This window comes from Symphodus melops (assembly GCF_947650265.1).
Source record: "Symphodus melops genome assembly, chromosome: 22".
Lineage (NCBI taxonomy): Eukaryota > Metazoa > Chordata > Actinopteri > Labriformes > Labridae > Symphodus > Symphodus melops.
This window is the reverse complement of record NC_136712.1, coordinates 19,798,972-19,814,667: the sequence shown is the minus strand read 5'-3', so window position 1 is coordinate 19,814,667 and position 15,696 is coordinate 19,798,972. Positions and strand designations below refer to the sequence as shown.

The window sequence follows — 15,696 nt, the reverse complement described above, 5'->3', positions numbered from 1 at the left end:
AGGTGACTAAACCTTCCGCTCCAAACTCCAGTCCGCTAGGTGGCGGTAATGCGCCTGGTTATTAAATCGAAGAAGAAGAAGAAGAAGGAGGAGGAGGAGCGTGGATATGTCAGCTGTAGAGGTGGCTCTGTTCTTCTTCTTCTAAGATCTGTTCTTTCATAAATCTTCACCATGTCCGCCAGAAACTCCGGGACTGCACTCGGTAAGAGACAGACTATACTCAGCTTTACCGGAGCCGTTTATGACGTCACTTCTTTACTTCCTACATGAGTAATCTGTGTGTAAGCACGTGTGTTCAGTGTGAGACAGTCCTGATGACTTTATGAAAGTATGATCTGAGTCAATGTGACGTCACAAAAACAACGATATACGCGTTGAAGTCATCAGCAAACACTGTCATTGTTTCACGATCATACATGAGGTTATACATGTTACATGTTTATAACAACTCTGTGTGATTAATGAGTAACATGTTATAGAGGGGACTGACCTGAGGAACACACACACACACACACACACACACACACACACACACAGTCAGACAGTGGAGTTAATGTAGATCTCATGACAGTCAGTCTGTCAGACTTTAACCCCCCCCCCCCCCCCCCCCCCCACACACACACACACACACACACACACACACACACACACACACACACACACTCAAACACACACACAGACAAACACACACATTCACTAGCTCACACACACACACACACACACTCAAACACACACACAGACAAACACACACATTCACTAGCTCACACACACACACACACACACACACACACACACTCAAACACACACACACACACACACACACAGGCTGAATTACAGGGGAATGCAAAACAGGATCAGAGGGAGGGGCTTAACAAGATAAAAACTTCAGAGTACCGAGTTCTGCATGTTTATTTATTTAATCATGATTACACAACAATCATCACTTCATTTGTCTCCTGATACCTTAAAAAAAATAAAAGTTTAAACTCAATTCCTTCTGTTTTTTTCCCACAATGCTTTGCTCCTGTGTGTCAGACCTGCAGTGGGTCTCTAAGGTGAGGGTGAACACTCAGGCCGTCCTGAAGAGAGCTCAGCAGATACAGGGAATGAAGACTCCCAAGAAGCAGTGGCAGGTACTCAACTGTACCTCCTCTCACTTCCTGTACTCACCTGTTCTGTCCTGTGCTCACCTGTTCTGTCCTGTGCTCACCTGTTCTGTCCTGTACTCACCTGTTCTGTCCTGTGCTCACCTGTTCTGTCCTGTACTCACCTGTTCTGTCCTGTGCTCACCTGTTCTGTCCTGTGCTCACCTGTTCTGTCCTGTGCTCACCTGTGTTTTTTGATAGTCAACATTTAAAAACAAAACTGAATCATTTTATAGAAAAATATTAAAAAGTATTTTTCCAGTTTAACATGTATCAACAGTTATCAGCCTTTTCTATTTTTATATGATTATTTATGATTATTATTCTTTTATTTGTAGTCCGGGTGTTTGAACCCTGCAGGAGGCGTGGCTTCTGAAGGATGAACATGGAGACACACGGACACTCTGCTATTGTGTGTAGTATTATCTGTTTGTGTTTCCTTCATGCAGGCGGCGTGGCTTCTGAAGGCCGTCACCTGTATTGACCTGACGACCCTGGCTGGAGATGACACTCCGTCCAACGTCCACCGTCTGTGTCTGAAAGCTGTCCAGCCAATCAGATACGACTTGCTGAAGAGCATTGACATGCACGACAAAGGTTCACTGCAGACACACACAAAACACAAACACACTCAACAGACACTTCTGTCAGGTTGGTTTACAGTCGTCAGGGCGGTCTGGAGTCGTCAGGGCGGTCTGCTGTTGTCAGGGAGGTCTGCAATTGTCAGGGCGGTCTGCAGTCGTCAGGGCGGTCTGGAGTCGTCAGGGAGGTCTGTAGTCGTCGGGGCAGTCTGGAGCCATCAGGTCGGTCTGCTGTTGTCAGGTCGGTCTGCTGTTGTCAGGTCGGTCTGCAGTTGTCAGGGTGGTCTGTAGTCGTCAGGGTGGTCTGGAGTTGTCAGGGAGGTCTGTAGTCATCAGGGCGGTCTGGAGTCGTCAGGGAGGTCTGCAGTCGTCAGGGCAGTCTGGAGTCATCAGGTCGGTCTGCAGTTGTCAGGTCGGTCTGCAGTTGTCAGGGCTGTCTGCAGTCGTCAGGGCAGTCTGTAGTCGTCAGGTCAGTCTGGAGTCATCAGGTCGGTCTGGAGTCATCAGGTCGGTCTGCTGTTGTCAGGGCGGTCTGCAGTCGTCAGGGCGGTCTGCAATCATCAGGGCAGTCTGCAATCGTCAGGGCAGTCTGCAATCGTCAGGGCGGTCTGCAGTCGTCAGGGCAGTCTGCAGTCGTCAGGGCAGTCTGCAGTCGTCAGGTCGGTCTTTTGTCAGGTCGGTCTGCAGTCGTCAGGGCGGTCTGCAGTCGTCAGGGCAGTCTGCAGTCGTCAGGTCGGTCTTTTGTCAGGTCGGTCTGCAGTCGTCAGGGCGGTCTGCAATCGTCAGGTCGGTCTGGAGTCGTCAGGTCGGTCTGGAGTCGTCAGGGCGGTCTGAAGTCATCAGGTCGGTCTGCTGTTGTCAGGGAGGTCTGCAATTGTCAGGTCGGTCTGGAGTCGTCAGGGCGGTCTGGAGTCTTCAGGGAGGTCTGCAGTCGTCAGGGCAGTCTGGAGTCATCAGGTCGGTCTGCTGTTGTCAGGTCGGTCTGCAGTTGTCAGGGCGGTCTGCAGTCGTCAGGGCAGTCTGTAGTCGTCAGGGCAGTCTGTAGTCGTCAGGTCAGTCTGCTTTTGTCAGGTCGGTCAGCAGTCGTCAGGGCGGTCTGCAATCGTCAGGGCAGTCTGCAGTCGTCAGGTCAGTCTGGAGTCATCAGGTCGGTCTGGAGTCATCAGGTCGGTCTGCTGTTGTCAGGTCGGTCTGCAGTCGTCAGGGCGGTCTGCAATCATCAGGGCAGTCTGCAATCGTCAGGGCAGTCTGCAATCGTCAGGGCGGTCTGCAGTCGTCAGGGCAGTCTGCAGTCGTCAGGGCAGTCTGCAGTCGTCAGGGCAGTCTGCAGTCGTCAGGTCGGTCTTTTGTCAGGTCGGTCTGCAGTCGTCAGGGCGGTCTGCAATCGTCAGGTCGGTCTGGAGTCGTCAGGTCGGTCTGGAGTCGTCAGGGCGGTCTGGAGTCATCAGGTCGGTCTGCTGTTGTCAGGGAGGTCTGCAATTGTCAGGTCGGTCTGGAGTCGTCAGGGTGGTCTGGAGTCTTCAGGGAGGTCTGCAGTCGTCAGGGCGGTCTGGAGTCGTCAGGTCAGTCTGCTTTTGTCAGGTCGGTCTGCAGTCGTCAGGGCGGTCTGCAATCGTCAGGTCGGTCTGTAGTCGTCATGTCCGTCTGTAGTCGTCAGGTCGGTCGGTAGTCGTCATGTCCGTCTGTAGTCGTCATGTCCGTCTGTAGTCGTCAGGTCGGTCGGTAGTCGTCAGGGCGGTCTGTAGTCGTCATGTCCGTCTGTAGTCGTCAGGTCGGTCGGTAGTCGTCATGTCCGTCTGTAGTCGTCATGTCGGTCTGTAGTCGTCAGGTCGGTCGGTAGTCGTCAGGGCGGTCTGCAGTTTTCAGGTCGGTCTGGAGTCGTCAAGTCGGTCTGGAGTCGTCAGGGCGGTCTGGAGTCGTCAAGTCGGTCTGGAGTCGTCAAGTCGGTCTGGAGTCGTCAGGTCAGTCTGGAGTCGTCAGGGCAGTCTGCAGTTTTCAGGGCAGTCTGTAGTCGTCATGTCGGTCTGTAGTCGTCATGTCGGTCTGGAGTCGTCAGGTCGGTCGGTAGTCGTCATGTCCGTCTGTAGTCGTCAAGTCGGTCTGGAGTCGTCAAGTCGGTCTGGAGTCGTCAGGTCAGTCTGGAGTCGTCAGGGCAGTCTGCAGTTTTCAGGGCAGTCTGTAGTCGTCATGTCGGTCTGGAGTCGTCAGGTCGGTCGGTAGTCGTCATGTCCGTCTGTAGTCGTCAGGTCGGTCAGTAGTCGTCAGGGCGGTCTGGAGTCATCAAGTCGGTCTGGAGTCGTCAGGTCAGTCTGGAGTCGTCAGGTCAGTCTGGAGTCGTCAGGTCAGTCTGGAGTCGTCAGGTCGGTCTGTAGTCGTCAGTTTTCAGCCTCTCAGGTGTATACAGCGGCATCAGAGAACACGATAATGCCTGTGTTCATCCAGCAGAGGGCAACACTCTATCATTCTGTACTCTGCTATATGTGTTGTTTTTTAGAGATGATCACTGTGTGTGGTATGTAATGTTGTGTTTGTTGTGTATCTCCAGGTGTAACCACAGCAGCAGTGTGTGTGTATCCTGCGCGTGTTGCTGATGCTGTTAAATCCCTTAGAGCTGCTAACTCTAGCCTACCTGTGGCTTCAGGTGAGTCTCACAACCCTAACACACCTCTAAGGTAAATCACTTGACCCTAACACACCTCTAAGGTAAATCACATGACCCTAACACACCTCTAAGGTAAATCACTTGACCCTAACACACCTCTAAGGTAAATCACTTGACCCTAACACACCTCTAAGGTAAATCACTTGACCCTAACACACCTCTAAGGTAAATCACATGACCCCCTTATTCACAGTGTGGAGTTTACCTATTCACCTGTCTGAACAGTGAACCCTCTTTAGTCAGTGTTGTCCACCTGTCTATATCGCTCTCTCTCTCCCAGTGGCGACAGGTTTCCCAGCAGGTCAGACCCCATTAGAGACTCGCTTACAGGAAGTGCGCCTGGCGGTGTCTGATGGAGCAACAGAGATCGACATCGTCATCAACCGAACACTCGCCATCACGGGACAATGGGAAGGTACACATTGGTGACATGACCAATAAGAAACAGGAAGTGTATTCAGTTACTTTGAGGTTTAAATGAGACTTAAATATACAAACAAATATGATGATCATCAATAAATAGGCAACATGCATACCCGCTGAATGTTAGAATGAACACACATGATGATGATGGATTTATAGTGTGTTATGACCTCTCTCTCTCCCTCTCTGTCTGCAGCTCTGTACAATGAGATTTGTCAGTTTCGTTCAGCCTGTGGAGACGCTCACATGAAGACCATCCTCGCCATCGGAGAGCTCGGTACCTTCACCAACGTCTACAAAGCCAGCCTGGTGGCCATGATGGCAGGTGTGTGTTACTAACATGTCAGGAGATAAACTTGAACTACCTGTTCTCAGCTCTAGCTCGAAGGTTGACCTGAGTCTAATTGGAGCATAAGCTGTTTACGTCTTCAGCATTAACACTATGCAGCCACAAGCTACAGTGTTAACATGACCTGTAGGGGGCAGTGTGAGTCAGAGGAGATTTGACAACAACCAAGGAAGAACATTCTAAAGACAAGCTGATAAAACAAGTCTATAATGATCCTCATGTGTAAAATGAGTCACAGCCACAACACAGAGATAAATATGTAGAGGGTGCAGTGGACAGTGCAGTGAACTAAAGCCCCGTTTCCACACAGCAGTCCAGTACGGATCGTTACTGTTTGGTTTGATTAAGTCCGATCCCGTTTGCGTTTCCACAGCCACTCGTGTCCTATTTGGTAAGCAGCGTGTAAACCGGATGACGATAGTCGCTATGTAAATAGCGTCATATGATAGCAGCTAACTGCTAACTAATAAACTCAACAAAGGAGAAAAACGCTACACAAACCAAACCAACGCTGGAGACATCCAGCAGGTCATCTCCTCTGTCACTGTCATGTGACTCTTTATTACAAGAACTCAATCCAGCTTTGTTTCAGAGAAGGCTGTGAGCGGCGAGGACAAATACACACGTAAACAATCAGCTGTGTTACACTCAATGTTTTAAACACGCCAGAGTTCTGTTTGACGACGTAACACAGGAAGTGACGATTCTTTCAACCAATCAGAGGACTGCAGTGTTTAGCTCCACCTTTTCAGGTCGGCTCCACATTCTTGGCTCCCCAACGGAAGGATCCCAAAAAGTGGGACGGTATGAATCGGTTATTTGGGAATCTTTCCCGGGATTAGTCTATGGAAACACCGCAAAATGCACGCCATACCGAGACGAACCAAGCCGGACCGCTCAGTGGAAACGGGGCTATACAGCGGGTGCAGTGGACAGTGCAGTGAACATACAGAGGGTGCAGTGGACAGTGTAGTGAACATACAGAGGGTGCAATGGACAGTGTAGTGAACATACAGAGGGTGCAGTGGACAGTGTAGTGAACATACAGAGGGTGCAGTGGACAGTGTAGTGAACATATAGAGGGTGCAGGGGACAGTGTAATGAACATACAGAGGGTGCAGTGGACAGTGTAGTGAACATATAGAGGGTGCAGTGGACAGTGTAGTGAACATATAGAGGGTGCAGGGGACAGTGTAATGAACATACAGAGGGTGCAGGGGACAGTGTAATGAACATACAGAGGGTGCAGTGGACAGTGCAGTGAACATACAGAGGGTGCAGTGAACATACAGAGGGTGCAGTGGAGAGTGCAGTGAACATACAGAGGGTGCAGTTAACATACAGAGGGTGCTGTGTACAGTGCAGTGAACATATAGAGGGTGCAGGGGACAGTGCAGTGAACATACAGAGGATGCGGTGGACAGTGTAGTGAACATACAGAGGGTGCAGTGGACAGTGCAGTGAACATACAGAGGGTGCAGTGAACATACAGAGGGTGCTGTGTACAGTGCACTGAACATACAGAGGGTGCAATGGACAGTGAAGTGAACATACAGAGGGTGCAGTGGACAGTGAAGTGAACATACAGAGGGTGCAGTGGACAGTGTAGTGAACATACAGAGGGTGCAGTGGACAGTGCAGTGAACATACAGAGGGTGCAGTGGACAGTGTAGTGAACATACAGAGGGTGCAGTGGACAGTGCAGTGAACATACAGAGTGTGCAGTTAACATACAGAGGGTGCAGTGGACAGTGTAGTGAACATACAGAGGGTGCAGTGGACAGTGCAGTGAACATACAGAGTGTGCAGTTAACATACAGAGGGTGCAGTGGACAGTGTAGTGAACATACAGAGGGTGCTGTGTACAGTGTAGTGAACATACAGAGGGTGCTGTGTACAGTGTAATGAACATACAGAGGGTGCTGTGTACAGTGTAATGAACATACAGAGGGTGCTGTGTACAGTGTAATGAACATACAGAGGGTGCTGTGTACAGTGTAGTGAACATACAGAGGGTGCTGTGTACAGTGTAGTGAACATACAGAGGGTGCTGTGTACAGTGCACTGAACATACAGAGGGTGCAGTGGACAGTGCAGACTGCACAAACACACAGAGACTCATGTACAGACACACTTAGACAGCAGTTTATAAAGAGATGATTATTAAAATGTCTGTCCACACTGCTGCTCAATCTGAAAGCTCGATAAGGCACGAAGATAACGCAAACACACACACACACACACACACACACACACACACACACACACACACACACACACACACAAACTAACCTGTACCAGAGAGTGAACGGTCTTCCTTTGTGCAGCTCATTAATAATTTCATCCATTAAGTGTAATTAAGCCTGAGCAGCAGAAACATTCTGAACTCGTCTTTGATGGACTGAATACGTTCATCTTACTCTGCAGTAATGAAGCATAATTTCACCACAGAGCAGGGCATTGTGGGTAATCTATTAACCAGCCTCACTTCATCTTCTATTTTTATCAGAAAGCCAATAAAACAAGACTGACACAGAGTGAAGAACGGAGATTATTGATGATGCAGCTGCCTCAGTAAGTTAGCCGTTAGCAGTTAGAATATGTTAAGTCACATACCTGTATAGGTTATTAAAGGTTAATAATGTAGAGAACACAGACAGTTATTATAACATTATCATTAATGTTATTTCTGATATATAAACATATCCTGATAGAACATCCATCTATCTATCCGTTTTCTTTTTCTTACCCGAGGTCGGGTCACGGTGTGAGCAGGCTTCCCGCTCCTCTGGGTTAACGTTTTCCAGATCCTTCTGGGCCAGACAAATATATAATACCTCCAGAGAAGTCTGGGTCTACCCCGGGGTCTCCTCCCAGTTGGGTATGCCTGGAAAACCTCAAAAGGGAGGATTCCTGAAGGATCCTTATCAGGTGCCAGAACCACCTCAGCTGGCTTTCTTCTGGTGCAAAAAGGCAGCAGCTCTACTCGGAGCTCCCCATGAGTGTCTGAGCTCTTCATCCTTCTATCTCTAACGCCAGGGCCTAACAACACGCCAGCGTTATATGTCACATCGTGCATGATCGCATGCTACACTGTATCCGTTAAATATTGAATTCTCTTCTCTGTAAATGTTAGTATGCCCCCTGGCTATGAACTATGGACAAAGACTTTCAGTAGACAACAAAGCAGCAGAAGCTCTGGTAAACTATCAGTCCTTATTTTGGAACAAATTTGGGAGACCATACCAGGGGCTTGTGCCCCTGACAAAGAAGCCCCCCTGGGCAATTCATGAAGGACTTCTATAAGGTTATCATTTCTATTATTGCTGATTAGTCAACACAAGATGATCATGATAATCTGTGTTTCAATCTGCAGGTTCAGACTTCATTAAGACTTCAACAGGTAAAGAAACTGTCAACGCTACCTACCCTGTTGCCATAGTGATGGTAAGAGCCATCAGGGACTACTACCTGTCTACAGGACACAAGGTACACTCACTCCACCTGTACCAGGTGACCTATATTTAATCAATGATTCCACCTGTACCAGGTGACCTATATTTAATCAATGATTCCACCTGTACCAGGTGACCTATATTTAATCAATGATTCCACCTGTACCAGGTGACCTATATTTAATCAATGATTCCACCTGTACCAGGTGACCTATATTTAATCAGTCTAACCGTTTATGTGACGAAACATCACCTCTGATGTTATAGAAACAGGACACATAGATATTGTATACTGTGTGTAGGTGGGGTTTAAACCTGCAGGGGGGATCAGGACAGCACAGGAGTCTCTGCTGTGGCTCGCTCTCATAAAGGAAGAGTTGGGAGATGATTGGCTCCACCCACACCTGTTCCGCCTTGGAGCAAGCAGCCTATTGGCTGACATCGAGAGACAAGTGAGGAAGAGATACAATACAAACATATATTACACACACACACGCACACGCACACGCACCATTGACCTCTTCTGCTTCTCTTTTTTAGATTTACCATCACGTGACTGGAAGGTATGCAGCCTATCATGAGCTGCCGATGGCCTGATCATGGGACTTCCTGTTGATGACCTAAATTTAAAGAGACACAAACACATGCACACGCCTCTTAGAGCAGCCGGAGGCTGTGATTGGCTCAGAATGAACTCAGGCTCTGATGAAAGTTTTCATGCGATTGAATCAAAAATAAATATTGTGATTAAACATGGCGTCTGACGTTTTTACTCTAAAGATCAACCTTTACCTGTGAGAGAGACACCATGGACTCCACTGGGTATACTGGTGAGTGCTGGTTGAACTGGTTAACCCATTTCATTTTCAAATAGTTGAAATTTCATGTTTAATATTTTATTACGTTTGTGGATAAATCAAAACGAATAAAGTAAATCATTAATTTGTAATGACATCATCACGATGACATCATGATTAGTTTAATGTCTGTTTCGCACATCAGCAGGAACATAAAGTGGGCGGGGCAGTCAGTTCGTTCTCCTCATGCTGCTCAGCCTCTTTTCCCATGATGCACCGTGCCTTTGGTGCTGACCTTGGAAAGAAGCTCCCCAGTGGAGAGAAGAGAGAATACATGTTAAAACATCAAACAAGTCCCTGGTACTGGGTTAGGCCCTGGTACTGGATTAGGCCCTGGTGCTCTTCCTTGGACCTGGTACTGGGTTAGCCCCTGGTACTGGGTTAGGCCCTGGTGCACTTCCTTGGACCTGGTACTGGGTTAGCCCCTGGTACTGGGTTAGGCCCTGGTGCACTTCCTCAGCCCTGGTACTGGATTAGGCCCAGGTGCTCTTCCTCGGCCCTGATACTGGATTAGGCCCTGGTGCTCTTTCTCGGCCCTGGTACTGGGTTAGGCCCTGGTAGTAGGTTAGCCCCTGGTACTGGGTTAGGTCCTGGTGCTCTTCCTCGCTCTTGGTTCTGGATTAAGCTCTGGTGCTCTTCCTCGGCCCTGGTACTGGATTAGGCCCTGGTACTGGGTTAGCCCTTGGTACTGGGTTAGGTCCTGGTGCTCTTCCTCGCTCTTGGTTCTGGATTAAGCTCTGGTGCTCTTCCTCGGTCCTGGTACTGGATTAGGCCCTGGTGCTCTTCCTCGGCCCTGGTACTGGATTAGGCCCTGGTGCTCTTCCTCGGACCTGGTACTGGATTAGGCCCTGGTGCTCTTCCTCGGCCCTGATACTGGGTTAGCCCCTGGTACTGGGTTAGGCCCTGGTACCGGGTTAAGCCCTGGTACTGGATTAGGCCCTTGTACGCTTGGAAGGAGTGAGCTTCAGCACGGAACAGTTCTTGCACAAGCACAAACGAAGGCACACGACATGGACCGCCTTCATTTAGGTGAAACCCGAGTCTTCTGTCAGAATCTGACTTAAGCTGCGTTTCCACTGAGCGGTTCGGCTTGGTTCGTCTCGGTACGGCGTGCGTTATGCGGAGTTTCCATAGACTAATCCCGGGAAAGATTCCCAAATAACCGATCCGTACCGTCCCACTTTTTGGGATCCTTCCGTTGGGGGGCCAAGAATGTGGAGCCGACCTGAAAAGGTGGAGCTAAACACTGCAGTCCTCTGATTGGTTGAAAGAATGGTCACTTCCTGTGTTAGGTGGTGGGCGTGTTTAAAGCATTGATTGTTTGCGTGTGTATTTGTCCTCGCCGCTCACAGCCTTCTCTGAAACAAAGCTGGATTGAGTTCTTGTAATAAAGAGTCACATGACAGTGACAGAGGAGATGACCTGCTGGATGTCTCCAGCGTTGGTTTGGTTTATGTAGCGTTTTTCTCCTTTGTTGAGTTTATTGGTTAGCGGTTAGCTGTTAGCGGTTAGCTGCTATCATATGACGCTATTTACATAGCGGCTATCGTCATCTGGCTTAAACGCCGCCTACCAAATAGGGCACGGGTGGCTGTGGAAACACAAACGGGATCGGGCTTAATCAAACCGAACCGTACCGATCCGTACCGGACTGCTGGGTGGAAACGGGGCTTAGCATGACTCACAGTCAATAGAGTAGCCGGTGTGTTCTCTGAGTTTTTTTCCGATGCGTGGACTTGATCTAAGGTCCTTTTCTTTTTGAGTCCCCCTGTCTTGAACACGCTTTATGATAACATAAAGCCGACAGACTGTAACGGAGTAACAGACCGTCTTTATGATTTAAAATCTATCGAGGGATTAAAGGAGCTGTAACCTACTTACTACTACCTAATATTCTGAACAGAAGAAGTATTGAATTGTACCTGCTGGTCACTGAGTCTGAGGAACATTTCTGACCACCTCCAACCTCTGCTACAAGCTTCTGTATGTGTTAGCTCTCTTGAAACAGAAATTCAGTTCCTGCAGATTCACCTCTGTTTTGAATCCTGAAGGAGGAACTCTCTCTCTCTCTCTCACATGGCGTTCACACTGGGAGGATTTATGGAGGCAGCCTTTCATAAAAGGAAAAGTTTCTCAGACTTTTCTCCCCTCAGTCCCCTGACACATATATAATGTGGGCAGAGATTTCAAACTGAAGACGTTCTTTAATTTCATCAGCTCCTCTGACTGACATGGATCGTTATGGATAAAATTATCTCGCTAATTATCCCGCTCACTGGAGATTTATCTCCTCAGTGAGGCTGAGAGGGGAGCGTGGAGCCGTCTACAGTGTGCACAGAGAGAGAGATGCACTTTTTTGTAAAACAGCCATAATGAGACTCTGACACCCTCCCTTCCCAGATATCCCAGAGTGCTTTGCTTTAGATTAGTGAAGAGTGGGGGAATGAACACACCCTGACCGTTCAGACAGTAGGTAGGACGTCTGTAAGTTTCACAAGATCCCAGTAAAATGTCATGGTCTCTAATCAGGTTTGTTGATTAAAGTGTTTCTCAGGACGATCATTTATTTTCTATAATTTTAGTACAAGTCACAATACCCTATGTCTGTTTGTAACCATGACAACAAAACACTTATATTAAAGAACATCAGAGGAACTGCAGCTGTAAAGTTGGACATTTTAACATAGAGCTCTATGGAGACTGACTCACTGCAGGAGACAGACTCTAGTGGACACTGGAGGAACTGCAGCTGTAAAGTTGGACATTTTAACATAGAGCTCTATGGAGACTGACTCACTGCAGGAGACAGACTGTAGTGGGCACTGGAGGAACTGCAGCTGTAAAGTTGGACATTTTAACATAGAGCTCTATGGAGACTGACTCACTGCAGGAGACAGACTCTAGTGGACACTGGAGGAACTGCAGCTGTGAAGTTGGACATTTTAACATAGAGCTCTATGGAGACTGACTCACTGCAGGAGACAGACTCTAGTGGACACTGGAGGAACTGCAGCTGTAAAGTTGGACATTTTAACATAGAGCTCTATGGAGACTGACTCACTGCAGGAGACAGACTCTAGTGGACACTAGAGGAACTGCAGCTGTAAAGTTGGACATGTTAACATAGAGCTCTATGGAGACTGACTCACTGCAGGAGACAGACTCTAGTGGACACTGGAGGAACTGCAGCTGTAAAGTTGGACATTTTAACATAGAGCTCTATGGAGACTGACTCACTGCAGGAGACAGACTCTAGTGGACACTGGAGGAACTGCAGCTGTAAAGTTGGACATTTTAACATAGAGCTCTATGGAGACTGACTCACTGCAGGAGACAGACTGTAGTGGGCACTGGAGGAACTGCAGCTGTAAAGTTGGACATTTTGACATAGACCTCTATGGAGACTGACTCACTGCAGGTTTGTTGTCAGAGAGAGTTAGAGTCTGAGCCCCTCCTTCCCTGACTGAGCGTACCTGCACAGTGCTGACTGGGAGGAGAAATAATGAGCTGGTGTCTTTATCATGTGATTGGTGTGTATTCAAAGCGCCTCACGCTGAGACGACTCGACTCTTTGTTCGCCTCAGACTCTGTAAAGCGTCTGGCTCCCCAAACACCTCCACCTGACCCTCGACTGATTAAAGAGACGCGTCAGAAATGTTTGAGACCAAAGTGATGGTGATGCACACAGCAGAAGTCTGGGCACAGTCTGCAGACGCCACATTCACTCCATGTTCACTCTGCTTTGATGGAATGATGAAGACGAGGATGAGAGAAGAAGCTGAGGAGGAATCACACAGAGGGCTTCTGTTTCTGGGAAGAGGAAATATTTCTTTATATCTTTCAGAAGTTTTCTTGGATAAAACCTCAAGAATGTAATTGTGAACTTCTGAACTGTGTTTTATTCCATCAGTGTTTAATGTCAACTTATATATACATAAGAATGAAACTGTTCAAAAGATAGATATTTAGTACTGATGACTTCTTCTCCGGGTTATTATCCAAAACAGTCTGACGGTCCATCATGTCTGGTTAGACAGAACAACAGGCAGAGGACCCACACACCGCCCTGACTCGCTGTGGGGGAGAGAGAAGGCCCCGCCCACTCTGGGATTGTGTTTCTAGAGGTTATAATCATGGAGTGTCGGCACAACAGAGAAACAGAAAGAGGTCCAAAAAGAACTCTTAGTTTGATGTGTGGGCTGCTCATTTCAATGATTCCTTTTTCTGTAAGCTTGTTATTCAACTTTAACAAGAAGAGGACCCAAATACAGATTTACCCTTCCATTGAAAGCTTACAGGTAGGTGCAGACAGGTAGGAGCAGACAGGTAGGAGCAGACAGGTAGGTGCAGACAGGTAGGTGCAGACAGGTGGGTGCAGACAGGTAGGTGCAGACAGGTAGGAGCAGACAGGTAGGTGCAGACAGGTAGGTGCAGACAGGTAGGTGCAGACAGGTAGGAGCAGACAGGTAGGTGCAGACAGGTAGGTGCAGACAGGTAGGACCAGACAGGTAGGAGCAGACGGGTAGGTGCAGACAGGTAGGTGCAGACAGGTAGGTGCAGACAGGTGGGTGCAGACAGGTGGGAGCAGACAGGTGGGTGCAGACAGGTGGGAGCAGACAGGTAGGTGCAGACAGGTAGGTGCAGACAGGTGGGAGCAGACAGGTAGGTGCAGACAGGTGGGAGCAGACAGGTAGGTGCAGACAGGTAGGTGCAGACAGGTAGGACCAGACAGGTAGGAGCAGACGGGTAGGTGCAGACAGGTAGGTGCAGACAGGTAGGTGCAGACAGGTGGGTGCAGACAGGTGGGAGCAGACAGGTGGGTGCAGACAGGTGGGAGCAGACAGGTAGGTGCAGACAGGTAGGTGCAGACAGGTGGGAGCAGACAGGTAGGTGCAGACAGGTGGGAGCAGACAGGTGGGAGCAGACAGGTGGGAGCAGACAGGTGGGAGCAGACAGGTGGGTGCAGACAGGTGGGAGCAGACAGGTGGGTGCAGACAGGTGGGAGCAGACAGGTGGGTGCAGACAGGTAGGTGCAGACAGGTAGGTGCAGACAGGTAGGTGCAGACAGGTAGGTGCAGACAGGTGGGAGCAGACAGGTGGGAGCAGACAGGTGGGTGCAGACAGGTGGGAGCAGACAGGTGGGAGCAGACAGGTGGGAGCAGACAGGTGGGAGCAGACAGGTGGGAGCAGACAGGTAGGAGCAGACAGGTGGGAGCAGACAGGTGGGTGCAGACAGGTAGGTGCAGACAGGTGGGAGCAGACAGGTGGGTGCAGACAGGTAGGTGCAGACAGGTAGGTGCAGACAGGTGGGTGCAGACAGGTGGGAGCAGACAGGTGGGTGCAGACAGGTAGGTGCAGACAGGTAGGTGCAGACAGGTAGGTGCAGACAAAACCAGGATATTTCTGGGTTTAGTGCTGTTAGTCCCAAGCTATCAACTTTATTAGAACAATTAGTGAACATTAGTGATCAGGACCTTGGTGCTTCTGCTCACAGTAAGGTCCTTTACCTGCTTTATGTAAACAATGAGCATGTTTACCTGCTTTATGTAAACAATGAGCATGTTTACCTGCTTTATGTAAACAATGAACATGTTTACCTGCTTTATGTAAACATAACAATGAGCATGTTTACCTGCTTTATGTAAACAATGAGCATGTTTACCTGCTTTATGTAAACAATGAACATGTTTACCTGCTTTATGTAAACATAACAATGAACATGTTTACCTGCTTTATGTAAACAATGAGCATGTTTACCTGCTTTATGTAAACAATGAGCATGTTTACCTGCTTTATGTAAACATAACAATGAACATGTTTACCTGCTTTATGTAAACATAACAATGAGCATGGTCTTGTTACCTGCTCTCTTGTTAATGTTAACAGACAAACAGTAAGGTCCTTTACCTGCTTTTGTAAAGTGTCTTGAGATAACGCCTGTTATGGATTGACGCTATATAAATAAAGATTGATTGATTGATTGATTGACTGTGAGCGCCACCTGGTGGTCAGTCATTGCACAGTGTTAGACAGTTTAGATAACAGCTTCTGTAAAGTTCTTCTGTAAAGTTCTTTTTCTTTCTCCGGGTTATTATCCAAAACAGTCTGACGGTCCATCATGTCTGGTTAGACAGAACAACAGGCAGAGGACCCACACACCGCCCTGACTCGCTGTGGGGGAGAGAGAAGGCCCCGCCCACTCTGGGATTGTGTTTCTAGAGGTT

At 48.5% G+C, this 15,696-nt stretch overlaps 1 protein-coding gene across 1 annotated transcript; it reads left to right on the top strand.

The window, feature by feature from the left end:
* Nucleotides 1–67: 67 nt before the first annotated feature.
* Nucleotides 68–9,341, top strand: dera (deoxyribose-phosphate aldolase (putative)). The gene is made up of 9 exons (XM_079335601.1): nt 68–202; nt 1,036–1,133; nt 1,595–1,742; nt 4,272–4,367; nt 4,669–4,803; nt 5,008–5,136; nt 8,537–8,649; nt 8,918–9,067; nt 9,156–9,341. Exons 1-9 carry the CDS (start codon nt 172–174, stop codon nt 9,210–9,212), a joined length of 957 nt encoding a protein of 318 aa, XP_079191727.1. The 5' UTR covers nt 68–171; the 3' UTR covers nt 9,213–9,341.
* Nucleotides 9,342–15,696: the final 6,355 nt, after the last annotated feature.

Excerpts from the sequence above, each read along its gene's own strand:
- dera (XM_079335601.1), top strand. The coding sequence starts at position 172 with ATGTCCGCCAGAAACTCCGGGACTGCACTCG. Across the intron at positions 4,804-5,007 it reads CATCACGGGACAATGGGAAG|CTCTGTACAATGAGATTTGT; the intron begins GTACACATTGGT and ends CTCTGTCTGCAG. Across the intron at positions 9,068-9,155 it reads TGGCTGACATCGAGAGACAA|ATTTACCATCACGTGACTGG; the intron begins GTGAGGAAGAGA and ends TCTCTTTTTTAG.